This window comes from Molothrus aeneus, chromosome 19 (assembly GCF_037042795.1).
Source record: "Molothrus aeneus isolate 106 chromosome 19, BPBGC_Maene_1.0, whole genome shotgun sequence".
NCBI lineage: Eukaryota > Metazoa > Chordata > Aves > Passeriformes > Icteridae > Molothrus > Molothrus aeneus.
This window is the reverse complement of record NC_089664.1, coordinates 9,574,830-9,590,109: the sequence shown is the minus strand read 5'-3', so window position 1 is coordinate 9,590,109 and position 15,280 is coordinate 9,574,830. Positions and strand designations below refer to the sequence as shown.

The following is a 15,280-nucleotide window of genomic DNA, read 5'->3' as shown; positions in this document are numbered from 1 at the left end:
GAGCATTTCACGGGACACACCGGATGATGATCCTGGAGACACACGGGGGTCTCTGGAGCCCCTCAGAGGTGCCGGACGCCGCTACAGCCCCGTACCTGCGCCGTGCCGGGCTGCTCCCGTTCGCACCGTGTCCCGGCGAGCCGGGGCTTCCGGGTGGGTCACTGTAGGCTTCCGTGCCATTTTCCGGGAGAACAGCGCGGAAATCCGGGATTTTCCGCGGTGCCCGAGTTCGCGCTCCGCCCTGAGGCGCCGCCGCCGCTCCTCCGCCTGAGGGCGCGCTCGCTCCCGCCCGGCCCCGCCCCGCGCGCGGCCCCGCCCCGGCCCCGCCGCGCGCGCGCGCTCCCGCCGCGCCCGGCCCCGCCCTGCCCCGCCCCTCGCGCCGGCAGGGTGGGCGGGGCCTCGCCGGGCAGCGGCCGTCGTGATTGGCTACGCCGCGGCGCCCTCGAGCCCACTCTTTGTGCGGCCCCGGCGCCCGTCGAGAGTGGGAGGGGAAACCCCGTGTGAGGGGCGCCGCCATCTTGGCTGCGGGGGTGATGGGGGCGCAGCGGAGCCGCGTCTGAGGCAGCGGAGCGAGCCCGGACCGAGCCGAGCCACACAGCCCGCGGGGCACCGGGCACCGCCCGCACAGCCGCGCTGCACAGCTCCCTGAGCCCCGAGCACAGGTACGGCGGGCCGCCAGCGCCGCCCCCCCAGCCGGGCCTGCAGCGCCAGGCCCCGGGCCGGGGCTCCGCCGGGCCGGGCGGAGCGGGGCGGGTCCCGGGCGGCCGCGCTCCGGCCCGGTGCCGCCCCGAGCCGCGGCCCGGCGGGCCCGCAGGACGCCGTGCGGCCCCCGGGCGCTGCGGGCGGGCCCGGGGCCGGCAGGGAGGGGAAGGGGCGGCCGGGCCAGCGGGGGGAGGCTGCGGGCAGGACTAGGCCGCTGTGCTCTGTGTCACCGCCGCCTCCCTCTGCTCCTCGGCACTGCACAGTCGGCAACGCCACCGGCCAACACCCGGCCACAGGCGATATTTTTATGTGTGTGTTTCTGTATCTCCCCCTTACGAGCTGTTGCAGTTGCACGTAGGGTGTGTATGTGTATATTGTACCGTATATGTGGCCGATGTGCAGCGTTATCTCTGCTTTTGTTATATTGACCTGTGCCGTCATGAACTTTGACAGAAAAATTACTTTGAGGGTTGAGGGAAAAGCCACTTCCTATTTGAGAAAGCAGCGAAAGTATTCTAGACTGGGTTTTTTTGTCAAAGCTTATTTAGGCTAAACAGAGTGAAATTATTTTATTTCTCCTAATTGTTCATTGCCTGTTTGCAGCACACTAAAAATCTACAACATCTGTTGGTAGCTTTGTGTTGAATTGGAGTTGTGCTGAATTATCCTTGCAGTAAAGCCAGGCAGAGGTGGGTGTCTGCACTGGAGTGGCTTTTGCTTTGAGACGGGGTAGATCTGTGTTGGGATGTTTTTCAGAGGTGACAGAGCCCCTTAGTGAACAGGATTCACTCAGGCTGGCTGTATCCTAACCCATATCAAACCCCAAGTCACCACATCTTTTACAGATGTTATCCTGTGGAATGGATTGCCTGGGATTGATTCCTGTCATGGTTTGGACTGAGGGGCCCTTGTGCTTGGGCAGTACTTGCTAAAGGGAAGAAAAAACCTTGGGGAATTTAATTACTAAATGTCACAATTTAATCTGGTTTATAAAGGAATTTGCTGGCTTCCTGTAGGGATTTGAAAATGTCGTAAGTCTGAGTGGAAGGAAGAAGTTCCTCTTTTCCATTTTGTGAGTAACAAAAAAATGAGGAGTTCTTATGAAGGGCAGCAGTTTGGAAACAAACCTGTTCTACTGGAGGCACTGGGAGGTAAAATGTAAATAATACTTTAAAATTACCTGCTCTCTCCTGGGCATCTAATGAAACCTGGTTAAGATTGATTCTCATTTTGCTGAATCTTCCTGAAACAGGAGGTAGATCTTAGTTAATATTTACCTAAAACGTCTGTGACTTGTGTTTCCCTAGGTGGGGACTCCAGAGTGTTCTGATTTGTTGGAATGACAGAAAACACCTCTGGTTTTGTATGTTCTCTCCCAAACTTGGCTGGTATCTCTGGACCTTGGTTCTCCTGCTGTGAACAGACACACAACAGGTTGGAGTGTTCTGTAGGAAGAGGAGAGCAGGAGAAGTGAGGAGATACAGGTGGCTCAAGGGTGGCTGAGGGCAGGGCCATGGCAGGAGGTGCTGGAGCTGATGAGGACAGATAGGCAGTGGTTAGTTCAGCTCTGCTCCTGGGGTGTGGTTAGGGAGAATTGAGGTGTGCACATATAAATGCAGGAAGTTTAGGAAGCAAAATGGAGTAACTTGATGAGGCAGGATGTGAAACCAGTAGAAGGACAACCAGGACAAGGTGGGTGTGACTGGAGAGCTGGTGAGGAAAGTCAGAAAGTGAAGGTGGTGGTGTCTTATGTAGCTTTGATTTAAAAACAAAAATGAAGTTCTCCTGGAGGAAGGAGAAGTGAAGGCCTTTAGAAGAACCTCCTAGGCCTCAGGCTGGGTGAAGGTGTTTGGCATGATTAGGGAACATACCAAATGCATTTCTTCAAGAACAGCCTGAAAAGGGCTCTGCAGGGCTGCAGTCTGAGCCCCAGAGCCTGCAGGCCTCCTGTGCTGTCAGGAAAGAGTAACCAGAGGTGGGAACAGTAAGGAAATGCAAAGTGATCCTGGGAAGCAGCTCCCAGAGGCTGCTGGTGAACAGAGATCACCTCAGCCCGATTTCCTGTCTTGTGCTGATTGGATGCTTTGGTGAAATCCAAAGGGGGAAGCAGGGGAGGGTGACTCTGGAGGAGCTGAGGGGTGAGTAAGGAGCTGGCCAGCAACAAGTGATGGTGTCACACAGGTGTGAAGGTTGCAGCAGGCTCTGAGGCTCCTCAGGGACCAGGCTCAGCAGGGCTTTGTAAAGCCAAGCCTGCAAAAATGAATAAATAAGCAGAGCAGGGTGGCTGCAGAGCATCATCTTAAAGAGGACTGAGATGTTGATGTGGTTCAGGAAGACTTGAATGTCCTTGGTGTGTGAAAGCCAGAGAACCACAGTGGAATTTAATTGTAGCAGACCTCATAGCTTGCTGTGGCCAACAGACCTGTGGGAATTCAGTGCTTGGGTGAATGAATGGATAGCAGAACTGTTGTTACCGGCAGTGTGCTGTGATCTGACAGGTGACCATAGCTGAAGCACTCTGACTGTGTCTAGCAGCCTGCTGAAGTGAGGTACCAGTTGAACCACATTGTTCTGTGCTTGACAAAAGCCCTTATCAGGGGAAAAGTGCAATTACGAAATGACACAATTCTACCCCTCTCCAGCTCCTCCTCCTTATCAATCTTACTGTTGTCTGTTAATTAACATCCAAGGAATCTGCAGCTTCAACTGTGAGAACTTTTCCTGCTGCACATCCTTGGAGAATGATGCACAGGACACCTGGCTGCCCAGATGGACCACAAATACCTTTAGCTTCAGAGTAACTGCCCAGTGCTTCCCTGGCTGCACGGTGCTGTGCTTTGCAGGGAGTCAGTAATAGCTGGGCAGTGCTGACTTTGAAGGTGGTGGTTTTCTCCCCAGCTCTCATCCCTGCACATGGACCATCCATCAGCTGATGGTGTGAACCACAGCAGTGTCTAATAAACCTCTGCATGCAGGTTCTGGTCTCTTTCCACAACACACCTGCTTCTTTTTGAGCATAAAGATACTACATTTCTTAATGCAAATGCTACCCAGTGAAGAGTTAAAGCTGTGTCCTTGAGCTGGAAGGAGCTGCACAGGTCTCACAAAGGCTGGTATGAATCTGATATTTGCAGTTATGTTACTGTGATAAAGAATGTTACTGCAATGTGCCCAGAACAATCTTATCTCAGGAAGTACAGATGTAGCTGATACTTGAAATAAGGCTTGGGTGAGATTTCTAAGTATCTGTGTGGTGCTTGTTGATTAGAGGAGGAGATGTAGATGTACTGGTGTCTCATTAAAGTCATCTTTAATGTTATTAAAAAAAAAAAAGCCTCTAAGAAGAAGTTGATATATGGGAAATGGATTTGGTGACACTGCTCACTGCAAAATTTCCAGTCATAATGTAAAACAGAAATGAATTGTACAGGCTTTGAAATGAGCATAAATCTGTGCTTAGTGAGATCCTCTGGCCAGTGGCCATCCTGCACTAAAGCTCTGGGCTCCAGGGCAGCCTTACCTGGAGGAGGGAGCCAACTCTGAGCTGGCAGCCTGGCCCAGAAGCTCCCAGGCTGAACTTGTGCTTTCTGTTAACAGTAAACTCACGGCTGGTTAACTTTGATGTCCCAGTGCCAGCGTGGCCGAGGCTGAGCTGTGGGTATTTACGTGCAGCTTTCTCAGCCCTGCAGTTCTTGCTCTCCCAAGAGGAAAGAAAGCCCCATCCCCCCGATGGAATTACTGAGATTCACGTGTCTGGAGCAGAGAGGGTGGAGGCAGAACTCCAGTTCCTGCAGATGGGTGATGCCTCTCCAGGCATCAGCCCCTTGCATTGCCATGCAGCTGATGGTTCAGAATGCACTGACCCCTCTCGTGCCCTGTTCTTGTCTGGACTTCCTTCTTTCGTCTGCAGTAAATGCTGAGGTGGTCAGTTTGCCAAGGCTGAATTCTCAGCAGGGTTTCTGTGTTTAGTTGGTTGCAGTTTTTGTTTTCTCCTTCAGCACAGAGTCCTTGTGGAATATCACTTCTATTCCAAGATCTGAGTACAGTTTGAATTCCTGCTAATCCTTATTGGAATTTGAGTGTTTAAAAATTTGTTATTTGGTTGTTTTAGTATTGCTTGGGTTTTTACTTGATTTTTTATTTAAAGGAATCATCTGTTCTCCAGAAAATATTCCTGACCTTTACTAATGGTTTGGAGTATTTCGGAATCTTTTCTGTAATGTGACCCTTGGAATAAATGTAATACCAGTAGTTTTTTGTATTGAAATATCATAGTTAAGACTTTTTTACTTAGAGGGCGTAATGAAAATGATCATATCTCAGCAAGCAGAAACAGCCTGACAAACAGAGCTGGATATTTAGCAATGAAGATCTAGGTGAGACTCACTTCAAATTCAGTTTATGACAGAGACTGCACAGAGTTCCCCATTTGTCCATGCTCTAAAAAAAAGTCCCCCTCACTTTCCAGACTTGGATTGCAGGATGCATTTCCCTCCTGGCTGGAACAGCAGAGCAGTTCAACATTGTTTACCACACGGTGATATCCTCAAGTCATGTGCTCAGAAACATGAAACTTCCCTGTGTTTGGAGTACTTGGCACTCCTTGGCCTCCTGCTCTTGGGAAGAGGAGAGGGCATGCAGGCTTCTGCAGATTTCCTGGCCACACAGGTGCTTGGTCCCCTGTCTTGGAGCTCCTGGTGCTGGCTGGTTGGGGTGGGGTTGTTAACAGCATCAGTCACTGGATATTTCCATCCTCAGAATGCACAGGAGATTTTGGTGCATAGTGGTGCTCTTGGTGTCTCGGGGCTGTAACACGCAGCTGGTCTTTGTGGAAAACAGGGCAGTTCCTGCTCTCCTCCTAAAGTACTTGCATGTATAAATCAGTCTGTTCAAGCTTTCTTTTACACTTCCAGTTACCTCAAGGAGCCCCAGTTTGGCCCTGGAGCTGAGCTGTGAGGGTGGTGCTCCTGCCCTGCCCAGAAGGAGGTGGCAGGTGAAGGGTCCTGCAGGAACGTGGGCTTTGTGTGCCCAGGTTACTGTGCTGGGACATGCTGGAGAAGAAAGAGAGCATAATGTGTGAAGATGTTCAGGAAACTTGAAGGACTGGATGTTTCCACAGTGACACATTCCTTTGGAACTCAATATGGAGCAGTGACTTGTCTTTATTTACTGCTGTTGAAAATAACCATTCACGTGTTGAAGCTGGTACTGTAATTCTGGAATCTCCCAGGAAATAAAGCAATAAAGCTGCTGGCTTGCTTGCTGAATTAGTGTCCAAAATTGTCAGTTTATTTCCTATCTTGGAATAAACTTGGTTCAGTAGAACAGTGTGTGTCTCTGTTGGGTTCAGCAGAGGTGCTTTGTGTTCTGCCTGGGACAGCAGGACCCAGGAGTGTTTCCATCTCTGAGCCAGGCGTGGAGGGACACGAGGAGCACTGCCTGGCACTCAGCAAACCCTCTGAGCTCACTGGGAGTTGTTCCCCTCCCAGGTCCAGATAAGCATGTTTGCCTCAAATCTCAGTGCTGGGAAGCAGAGGCTGCTGGCTGTGCTGGGAATGAGATTTGTTCATCTTTCTAACGGCTGCAGTTCACTGAGAGGGATTAATTGTGGTGCAGGGAACAGTGCTTTGCTTTTGAGCAAGTCCCAGGCCTGGAAGCTTTCCTCTGTATTTCTTTCCAGTATTGGTTTCATTTGTCATGTGAATGACACATGACCTAATGAAAATCTTTCTAGGCTCCAGCAGTGCTCCTTGTAAGGAGTACCATGTGTTTGTAATGACTGGCTATCTGCCCTGCAGGAGCAGCAAGGGAAGTGCTGAATTCCTGCTAGAAATTTTCCACTTGCTTAACTGATCAGTGGATCCGGTTTAACCTGAAGCCTGGGACCAAAGCAGGCATTTCCCATCTTTAATGTTACCTGGCAACATCTGGCCCTTACAGATGTGTAATCCTGGCTAACTGATGTGTTAGTTAGCAAGTCAGCTTTTACTCCTTGCAGATTTAACCAGCCAAGGCCAGCTCTAATTCCCTCGACATTTAGGAAAATTCTGGAATGTTAGAAGGATTTTGACTGCCTTTGAAAAAAGAGAAATGGCTCAGCAGCCTCGCTGTAGCACTGCTGTGCTGACAAAGCCACAGAGATGTTAACCAACTTCCTGAACATCTGATTTGTGGCTTACAGCACTTTTCTGACATGGACAAGCAGCACCTCAGGCCCAGTTAAGGCTACTACAGCATTCTTTGAAATCTTAGCTGTTTGCTGCAAGCTCACTGCTTCCTTTGTTCTGTTGCAAGTCTCAAAAGTGTGAGGTAACAGTTCCAACTTGCTGGTTTTGTTAAATCTCTCCAGGTTTTGTGCTGGAGTCAGATTTTATTTTGGGTTGATCTATCAGCTCTTTGGTGGGTGAGTGCTGGTCTGGCAGTGAGTGTGCAGAGCAAGCAGGGACTGAGCTTTTCAGCAGCCTGAAGTCCTGGATAAAATTGATCATCTGTGTTTCTACTGGGAGGCCTTGCTGACAGGGACTCAGAGCAAACAGTGTGGGAACTTTGCTGGCTGTGCCAGTGATTCAGTGACACTGGGGAGCTGCACAGATTGGAACTGTGAATGGAAGGGTGGTTGGGAGAGAGAGGAAGAGGAAGGGTTTTTTGTTTGTATGAACTGAACTGGATTATTTGGGTTGCCTTGAGGGAACAAGTATCAATTCTGACACGTTCTCTTTTTTTATTTTAGTGCCACAATGGCAACTGCACCTTACAACTATTCCTACATCTTTAAGTACATCATTATTGGTGAGTACCAGTGGGCTCACACCTGTGGATGCTCTGTGTGGGTCCATGAGAAGCCTGGGGCTGTGCCAGGCTGCTTTCAGCCCTCAGTCCCCACAGGTCACCACACTTCTCTACAGCTTCAGCATTTATTGCAGCATTTTGCACCATTAATCTCAAAGGTTTTAGAATTTATGTTGAAGGCATGAGTGCTGATTGGAAACCGTTGCATGAGGCTCATAAACCTCTGCCAGGCTGTATTGTTGTGTTTAAATGTTGCTTTTAGCTGCAGCTTCCTTGGCTGCTTAGTCAGGGACTCTTAGGGATTGCATTTATTGCTGTCCTGGAAGAACTGGTCCTGCTGTTAATTGTTTAATTGTTAATGACGTTGTGTAGGTGTAAATGATCTGCAGGTTTAAGTCAGGCTGCTTGACAGCCCCAGCCTCTGGAAGAGTTGGTTCTTAAGAGATCTTGCTGTGTCTCACTCTTGGCATTGTGCAAGAGGATCAGTGGAAATAAAGCAATTTCTTGAGGTGTTCTGGATGGTTGTCAGTATTTTGATGTTCTTACCACAGTAAGACAGGAGCAAACACCAAGTATATTTTACATTTCAGTTTCTTCAGCTGTACTTTTATAACCTTGTGAAATGCAATTGTAAAATCAGTAATACAAATTAACCATTTCTTGAGTGATCTGCTCCTGCTTGTGAGCTGTATCTGCAGCCAAAGCTTTAGTGGCAAGTTGATAAATTCAAGGCTATAGCCAGGGATAGAACACTGCCCATCTGACCTGAGAAATGAATGTCTCTGTACCATTTGTTATGTGGGAGGAAGAAAATGTGCTTGTTGCAACAATGATTTAACTATTCTTTCTCTAACAGGGGACATGGGTGTAGGAAAGTCCTGTTTGCTTCATCAATTCACAGAAAAGAAGTGTGAGTATTTCAGTTCATGATATTTATTCTGACTGGCATTTTCATCCCTTTTCCCTGCCTGTTTCCATCATGCATGAGCTCAGTTTGGTCTCTCTTACTCTCTGTGAGTTTGGATTGTACTGGGTCACATTTCTGGTTTGACTTCAGCAGATGCAGAAACAAATACTGATGTAATTATGGCAAAACCTGCTCCAGCCAATCCTGCCTGTGAGGAGTGGGAGGACTGGATCTGATTTTACAGCTTTTCTGTGGATTTTGATATGGACAAAGAGAAATTTAGTCTGAGCTTTGCATGTTTTCAATATTGGTGCAGCTTGATCACAAGCAGTTCAGTTTTTAGTGCTGTTAAGGAGTTCAAAAGGAAAAAAAAGAAATCATTTTCCTTAGAGTCCTGGTTTGCAATCTTAAGCTGCCCTGCAGGACACTGGGCCTGCCCTGGGTGGTGGTGTTGAGGGCTTGCTGCAGTCTCTCTCAGCTGAAACATTTTCTCTTGTTTTATCATCACCGATGAGGAATCAGGTTCAGTTCCTGCTGGTGTGTGTTGCACTGGGCTCTGCAGCAGCTGTTACCTCACCAGTGAGTAAGGCTGGAGCTATTTCTCAGTGCAGGCATCACCATGTGCTGCTTGAGATGAGGTAACAAGTGGGTAGGAGCTGCAGTTTAAATATTTGTTTTCCACTAGAAACAGGAACTTCTGACTGTTGTTTTTAATGAAAATGCACTATCAGGCAGTTATTTAAAAGCCATTTTGCACATGCTCAAATTGTCCATGAGGAGAAAGTTCTGTCAGCACCAAGCCAAAGCAGTACAACCAAAGTGATGTGCCAAACACCTCTGCTGTGAGACTGCCCCTAACTCTAGGTGGCCTCAGTAGGTCCTGATCCTGTCTGTATTTTCTTGATCTTCCTCAAATATGAGCTTATTAACATGAATTTATCATAACTAGAGAGTTGCCTTTTTGGATTTGATTTGGTGTGTTTGTAGCTGCTTATGAAACTGGCATTTTCTTGGACAGTCATCCTATTGCCCTGTCTGAACCAACTTGGGTGTTTGTTTTGGAAAACGTGACAGACTTTTAAACTGTATCTTTCTTGGTAATTCCCTAAACTTTATCTTTTCCTACTGCATTAAAATAGTTAACCTTCTGCAAGGATAGACTGGGAGTCAGCTGACTTGGTACCTTCTGATATGTATGGCCAAAGAGCAGCAGAGAAGGCAAGGAATTTTATAACTGTTCTTAAAACTAACAGCAGCTCAGGAAATGGAGCATTTTGTTTTTGGTTAAGTGATGCAGTTTGGGAACTGTAGCAGTAAAAATGCTTTTTTAGAGACTGAAAATCTAGTAAAGATAACGGAAAACTCGTGGTAGTCATATTTTTGCAGCAAGGAAACCTTGTCCTAGATCTGATCTTTGCTCTTCTTTTTCATGGCAGTTATGGCAGACTGTCCCCACACAATTGGTGTTGAATTTGGCACAAGAATAATTGAAGTTAGTGGCCAAAAAATTAAACTACAGATTTGGGATACAGCAGGACAAGAGAGATTCAGGGCTGTCACACGAAGCTACTACAGAGGAGCAGCAGGAGCTCTCATGGTCTACGACATCACCAGGTAAGGGCAGCAGAGCTCTGGCTGTGCTGCTGAGGGTGGGATGCACAGCCCTGTAGGGTCTGTCTGTCTGTCTGTCTGTCCCTTGGCTCGGAGGCTCTGTGTGTGTGTCTGGATGTGCAGCATCCTGCCTGCCACACCTTACCTAAACACCCCAGTGGTTAAAAGCTGCAGATGAGGCACAGGGAGTGATGTGAGCGCCTTTTCTTGGGAAATCTCGCTGCTGCTGAGCCTGGGCAGTTTGCATTTCAGGCTGTGACTGCCTGTGTGTTGAAGTTGTTTTAAAGAACTGGCTCTGCCCTGGAATGTGCTGCTCAGCAGGTGGATGTTGCTGCTGTGGAGGCACCGGCAGTGCAGGGCTGTCCCCAGCAGAGCCGCAGCGAACGCGCGGAGCTGCCCGTGGTGTGTGGGGACAGAGCCTGGCCTCAGCCTGACCTGAGCCTCCTCCCCAGCACCTGCACTGCACAGCAGCCACCCTGCCCTGCCTTCCTCTAGAGCTGACAGCTAAAGGTGCTGCTCAAACAATAATGCATCACATGCAACATGAAGTACTTTTGCTTTCACACATCTTTCATCTTCCTCTGGGGCTGTTCTTGATGTTCTTCAGGCACCTCTTTGTTTTTTCCTGCATATGTAGGTGTATTTTCTGTTTGTGTAAATCTTGAGTAAAACATGACTTTCTGCAGTTTGTTACTGAAGTGCTGTTCTGCTGCACTGTGTTCTGTAAGAGTATTTGACAGGAAACCTTTAACATGTTCTGTTGGAAACAGCACCAGCCTTGTCTGTGTGCAGAGCTGTGTGCTAGCAGTGGGAACTGGTCTGGCTTTCCACTGGCAGTGTAAGAGCTGCTCCAAGGGTTTAAAGTTGACTTGAATTTGTGGTCTGAGTCCACACTGCTGCTGTTTTGTCTGTCTTGAGGTGGGGAGAAGAGCAGGGATGATGGATGTTGCTGTGTTTGGATGCTGACTGTGCTGTTGGCACTTAAATATTTTATAAAAGGCTAAAAGTGTCCTCTCTTGATTCTTTGCAGAAGAAGTACATATAATCACTTAAGCAGCTGGCTGACAGATGCAAGGAACCTCACCAATCCAAATACTGTAAGTTAGACTTCATTTAGCTTAAAAGCAAGATTGCTTCTCCCTGAGCAGGTGGTGGGAGGCTCAGACCCAAGCACTGCAGTGGTCTCTGCACGAGCTGCCTGTGCTTTCTGCACTGCTCCTGTCCCCATGTGCAGAGTGCAGTGATTCACTTCCCTGCTGCAGCACAAGGGCTTCCTCTGAAAGTCTTCTTGTGCCACTCACCTTTCAGGGTCTGTTTGAAGCAGTTGGAGGCAAAATTGGGATGAAATCTGGACCAGCCTTGATTGTGTTACTCCTCCTTGCTTTGTGTCAGTAATGAGGTGAATGCTGTCCTTAGGCTGGAATGTAAATTGGATCTCCAGCAAAAGCTGACCAGGTTTTGGAGGAAGATCCTTCTGGGTCTCTCTGCCCATAGCACAGAGCTGTTGTTCTTCAGCCTGTTCCTGAATGCCTCTAAAATACTTAGCACCAAACTGATGAGAAAACTCTAAAGATTCTGTCTGGTGGTTAAATACAGCAAGTGGCTCAAGGTGCAGCTCTCATGAGTAAAGAGCAGCTTTTTAGGACCTCATCTCATGAGAACACCCTAAAGCCTTGGAAAGTGGCAGCTGGAGATGCTGTTCCTGCTTTCCCAGAGTGGGGAATGCTGGAGCAGAGTTCTCCTGAAGGCTTCTGTAGATAATCTGCTCTGCCTATTTCCCGTTGGGTTTTTAAAAAGTCTCATTAATAATGAAAGTGGCAGTGAAAAGGCTCCTAAGCTTTTTCCCAGACTAACTTTTTCTCTCCTGACCCAGGTGATAATCCTCATAGGAAACAAAGCAGACCTGGAAGCACAGAGGGATGTTACATATGAAGAAGCCAAACAATTTGCTGAAGAAAATGGTGTGTTTTTTTCTCTGGTACTTTCCTACAAGATAGTGATGTTAAAGTGAATCCTCAGCATTGGTAGCTGCAAGCTTACACTTCCAGAGTGATGGAGTTGTATGTACAAACTCCTGCTGTGCCTCAGGCAGTCTGGTGACTGTGTAGTTCTAGAAGTCAGCTTGTGTTGATGCCTTAACGTAGTCACAAAAGCTAAAATAGTGTCTTGCATGTAAGGGGAAGGTCGCTGTGTGTCTGACTTGGGGCTCTCTGAGGTGTGCTGTGCACTGACTGTTCAACCTCTGTCTCTGAACAGGTTTATTGTTCCTTGAAGCAAGTGCAAAAACGTAAGTGACTTCTGGCTGTGATGATGTTCAGATTGGTCTGTTTGTTGTGGCTTGAAAGTAACTTGGAACTGAGAGCTCTGGCTGCATTTCAGGCAAAGACTGGTTGAATTCAAATGAACTGATTTGGGTTTCAGGCCTTATTTGAGTGTGGAATGTGTTCAGTGTGTAAAGGGTTCCTTGCCCTGGCTCTTCAGAGCTGCAGCTTTGGTCTGTAGGCAATGACCAGCCCCTCCATTTACTGAAGAATTGCTGAGCCATGCTTGGGGCTGGCTGTGTCACTGGGGATCCCCACGGCCACCAGGGAATGTGGCTCCCACTGGCACCTGCCAGAACAGAACTTGGTAACAGAAAGAGGTTCTGATTCATGGTGTAAGGCTCCCTTGGCTTTAAGCCTCTGTCAGAACTGCCCTGTGCACGTGGCTTGATGCCTTGGCTTATTTTTGCTCCTCAGTTCTTTGGCACAAATTTTACACAGCCTGACAGGGCTGTCATGGCCAGGGAGGGCCTGCCCTGTGCCAGGGCTGGGCTGTTGGGCTGAGGAGGAGGGCACAGTGCCTGCCCAGCTCCCTCTGGGAGCAGCACTGCAGCCCCAGTAACTCCTGCCGCTCTCTTGCAGTGGAGAGAACGTGGAGGACGCGTTCCTGGAGGCTGCCAAGAAAATCTACCAGAACATCCAGGACGGAAGCCTGGACCTGAACGCGGCCGAGTCGGGCGTACAGCACAAACCGTCAGCCCCGCAGGGGGGGCGGCTAACGAGCGAACCCCAGCCCCAGAGAGAAGGCTGTGGCTGCTAGTGACCCCTCCGTGGCTCCTCCTGACCCCTCACCTCTGGCTCTAGGGAGTGGTGCTTTTGACCGCTTCCCCATCTTCTGTACATCTTACTGGGTTTAATTAAAACTCCGAGACAAGTTTAACACAGTACTAAACTGCTAAACAACTTTAGATGTAATCAGGTTATCAAAGGCAAGTAGAGTAATAAAACCTCTCCTGCATGGTAAATCTAGAAGTTTTTTTTTCCTTGATTGTCCTTGTGATAGTGTCACCGATACATAATTTAAACTGAGCACTGATGCTGGACTCCTGATTTTACACTTTTGCAGGGCTTTGTCTTGTATGGTTTATTTTATGGTTCTTTGGCCTTTCTTCCCCACCTCTAACTGTTCGAGCTGTCAGTAGTAAAGGATAAGTTTTTGCTGTGAAATGACTTCTGATGGTAGCGAGGGGCTCTGTAATGATGTGCTTTTGTTGAAAGAATTCCCTGTGGGATGTGCTGGGGTCGGGGTGGCGCAGGGAAGCGATCTGTTCATTCTTGTGCTCAATAGCTTTACGTCATTCTTTTGCCACTTTTATCCTTTACCTTTGTTAACAGAACGTAAATATGTATAAAATTTGAAGGAACTGAGCTAACAGTTAAATACATCCTGTGTATATGATTTTAATGAAGAAAATGATGCCTGGCATTAGAGCAGTGTGTAAGAACCCCCCGTTTGTACAGTCTGAGCTCTCTGCGCCCCCGTGGCAGCACAGCCCAGCTGGGGCTGCAGCTGCTGGGTGTCACTTGCGGGGTCCCCACGGTGCTGGGGACACAGACATTAACACTAGTGGGGTGTGGCTCTCATTCTGCACTGTGCAATGCTCCCCTCTGCACTCAGCAGTGCTCTCTGCCTGCTTCTCTTTGGCATTCTCGGGCTTCAGCCGTGGCCGGGCTCTCGCACACCTCCCGCTTTTGTACCTGTAACTTTGGGACTGGGCAGAGGCTGAACTGGACAGTTGGAACAACATGTGCTCTCTAGGGATTTTTAACTACTCTTGTATTTTTTAACAGTGCTGTGTGAGGGGTTTTTTTTAAGGGTTTTGCTTCAAGCTTTCAAGTACATCCTTCCTGGGGTGCCACGGCCTGGCCTGTGTGTGAGGGGGTGTCACGTGGTGACCCTGCCTGCGGGGGTGTTGCTGCACTCATGTGGGGTTTTACTGTGGCTCCTTGTGCAGCTTCACTTGGAAAACAGCACAAGGTTTTAAAATGGAAGGGGGTAGGTGCTTAACCACAATCCTGTGTCCCACTTCAGGCTTACTGCAGCGTTTCAAATACAAAGTAGTCTGAAAATCCCTCTCTAGACACTAAAACTCTACAATGTTCAGACTTGTAAGTAACAAGTGGTACCAGAGTATTGTACAGTCAATGTTAAATAAAAGCCAAAACTGGAATGTGCAGACAATAGGATTTGGGTAACTCGTGTGCTGTCCCTTTGTTTGTCTGGTTAGTCCTTTTTTAACTCCTGTTCCTCAGTAGATGGGTATGTTCAAGATCTCCAGCTCCTGCATCCTGCTTAACCCAAGGCTGCACCAGGGTTTGCCCAGGGACCACGACCTGCTGCTGATGTGAAGTCAGTGTTGTAATGACTACAGCTTGTTGAGGTGCAATACCTGTACTCCCAGAGTAAGTTACAGTAGGTCTCATTGTTTCTGTCACAGAAAGGATCTGTTTGGACTGCTGTACTCCTCATTTGATGTAACAATGCTATTAATCTAAATATTTGTAAATAAAGTACCTGTATCTAGATAAACCTCCCTGCTGTGTGTTACTTGCTCTGGACCTCTGTGCTGAGGGTGGGACCTGAGGGGAGAGAGCTCCTTGGAGTGCTGGGAGTTGTGCTCAGCCTTCACCCTGGGCCTTTCTTGTTCAAATGTCAGAGGGTTTCCCAGAGGAATCTGCCAGTGGCTTCCAGAGCTGCTCTCGAAGACAAGCAGGGCTGGGTGTGTTTGTTCCCAGTGAACTTTGACAATGGCTGCATAGAAAAATGTTATCTTTAAAGAGGATGAGAAAGGGCAAGACTGAGACTGATGCCAAAGCCCATCCCTGGGGAAGGGTGGGGAGGGCCGGGACAATCCCTGCACAGCCACTGGCTGTTGGCCTGTGCCTTGTCCTGCTGCCTGAAGGATTTACAAAGTGGCTTTTCCTCTGCTCAGTAGGGAGTTGATTGTAA

The 15,280-nt window shown here is 48.5% G+C and overlaps 1 protein-coding gene across 1 annotated transcript; it reads left to right on the top strand.

Moving 5' to 3' along the window:
* The first annotated feature begins 496 nt into the window (after window positions 1–496).
* Window positions 497–14,864, top strand: RAB14 (RAB14, member RAS oncogene family). The gene is made up of 8 exons (XM_066562725.1): window positions 497–662; window positions 7,433–7,491; window positions 8,348–8,401; window positions 9,835–10,012; window positions 11,040–11,106; window positions 11,883–11,970; window positions 12,266–12,296; window positions 12,913–14,864. The coding sequence occupies exons 2-8, from the start codon at window positions 7,440–7,442 to the stop codon at window positions 13,088–13,090; spliced, it is 648 nt and encodes a 215-aa protein (XP_066418822.1). The 5' UTR covers window positions 497–662; window positions 7,433–7,439; the 3' UTR covers window positions 13,091–14,864.
* The last annotated feature ends 416 nt before the right edge of the window (window positions 14,865–15,280 follow it).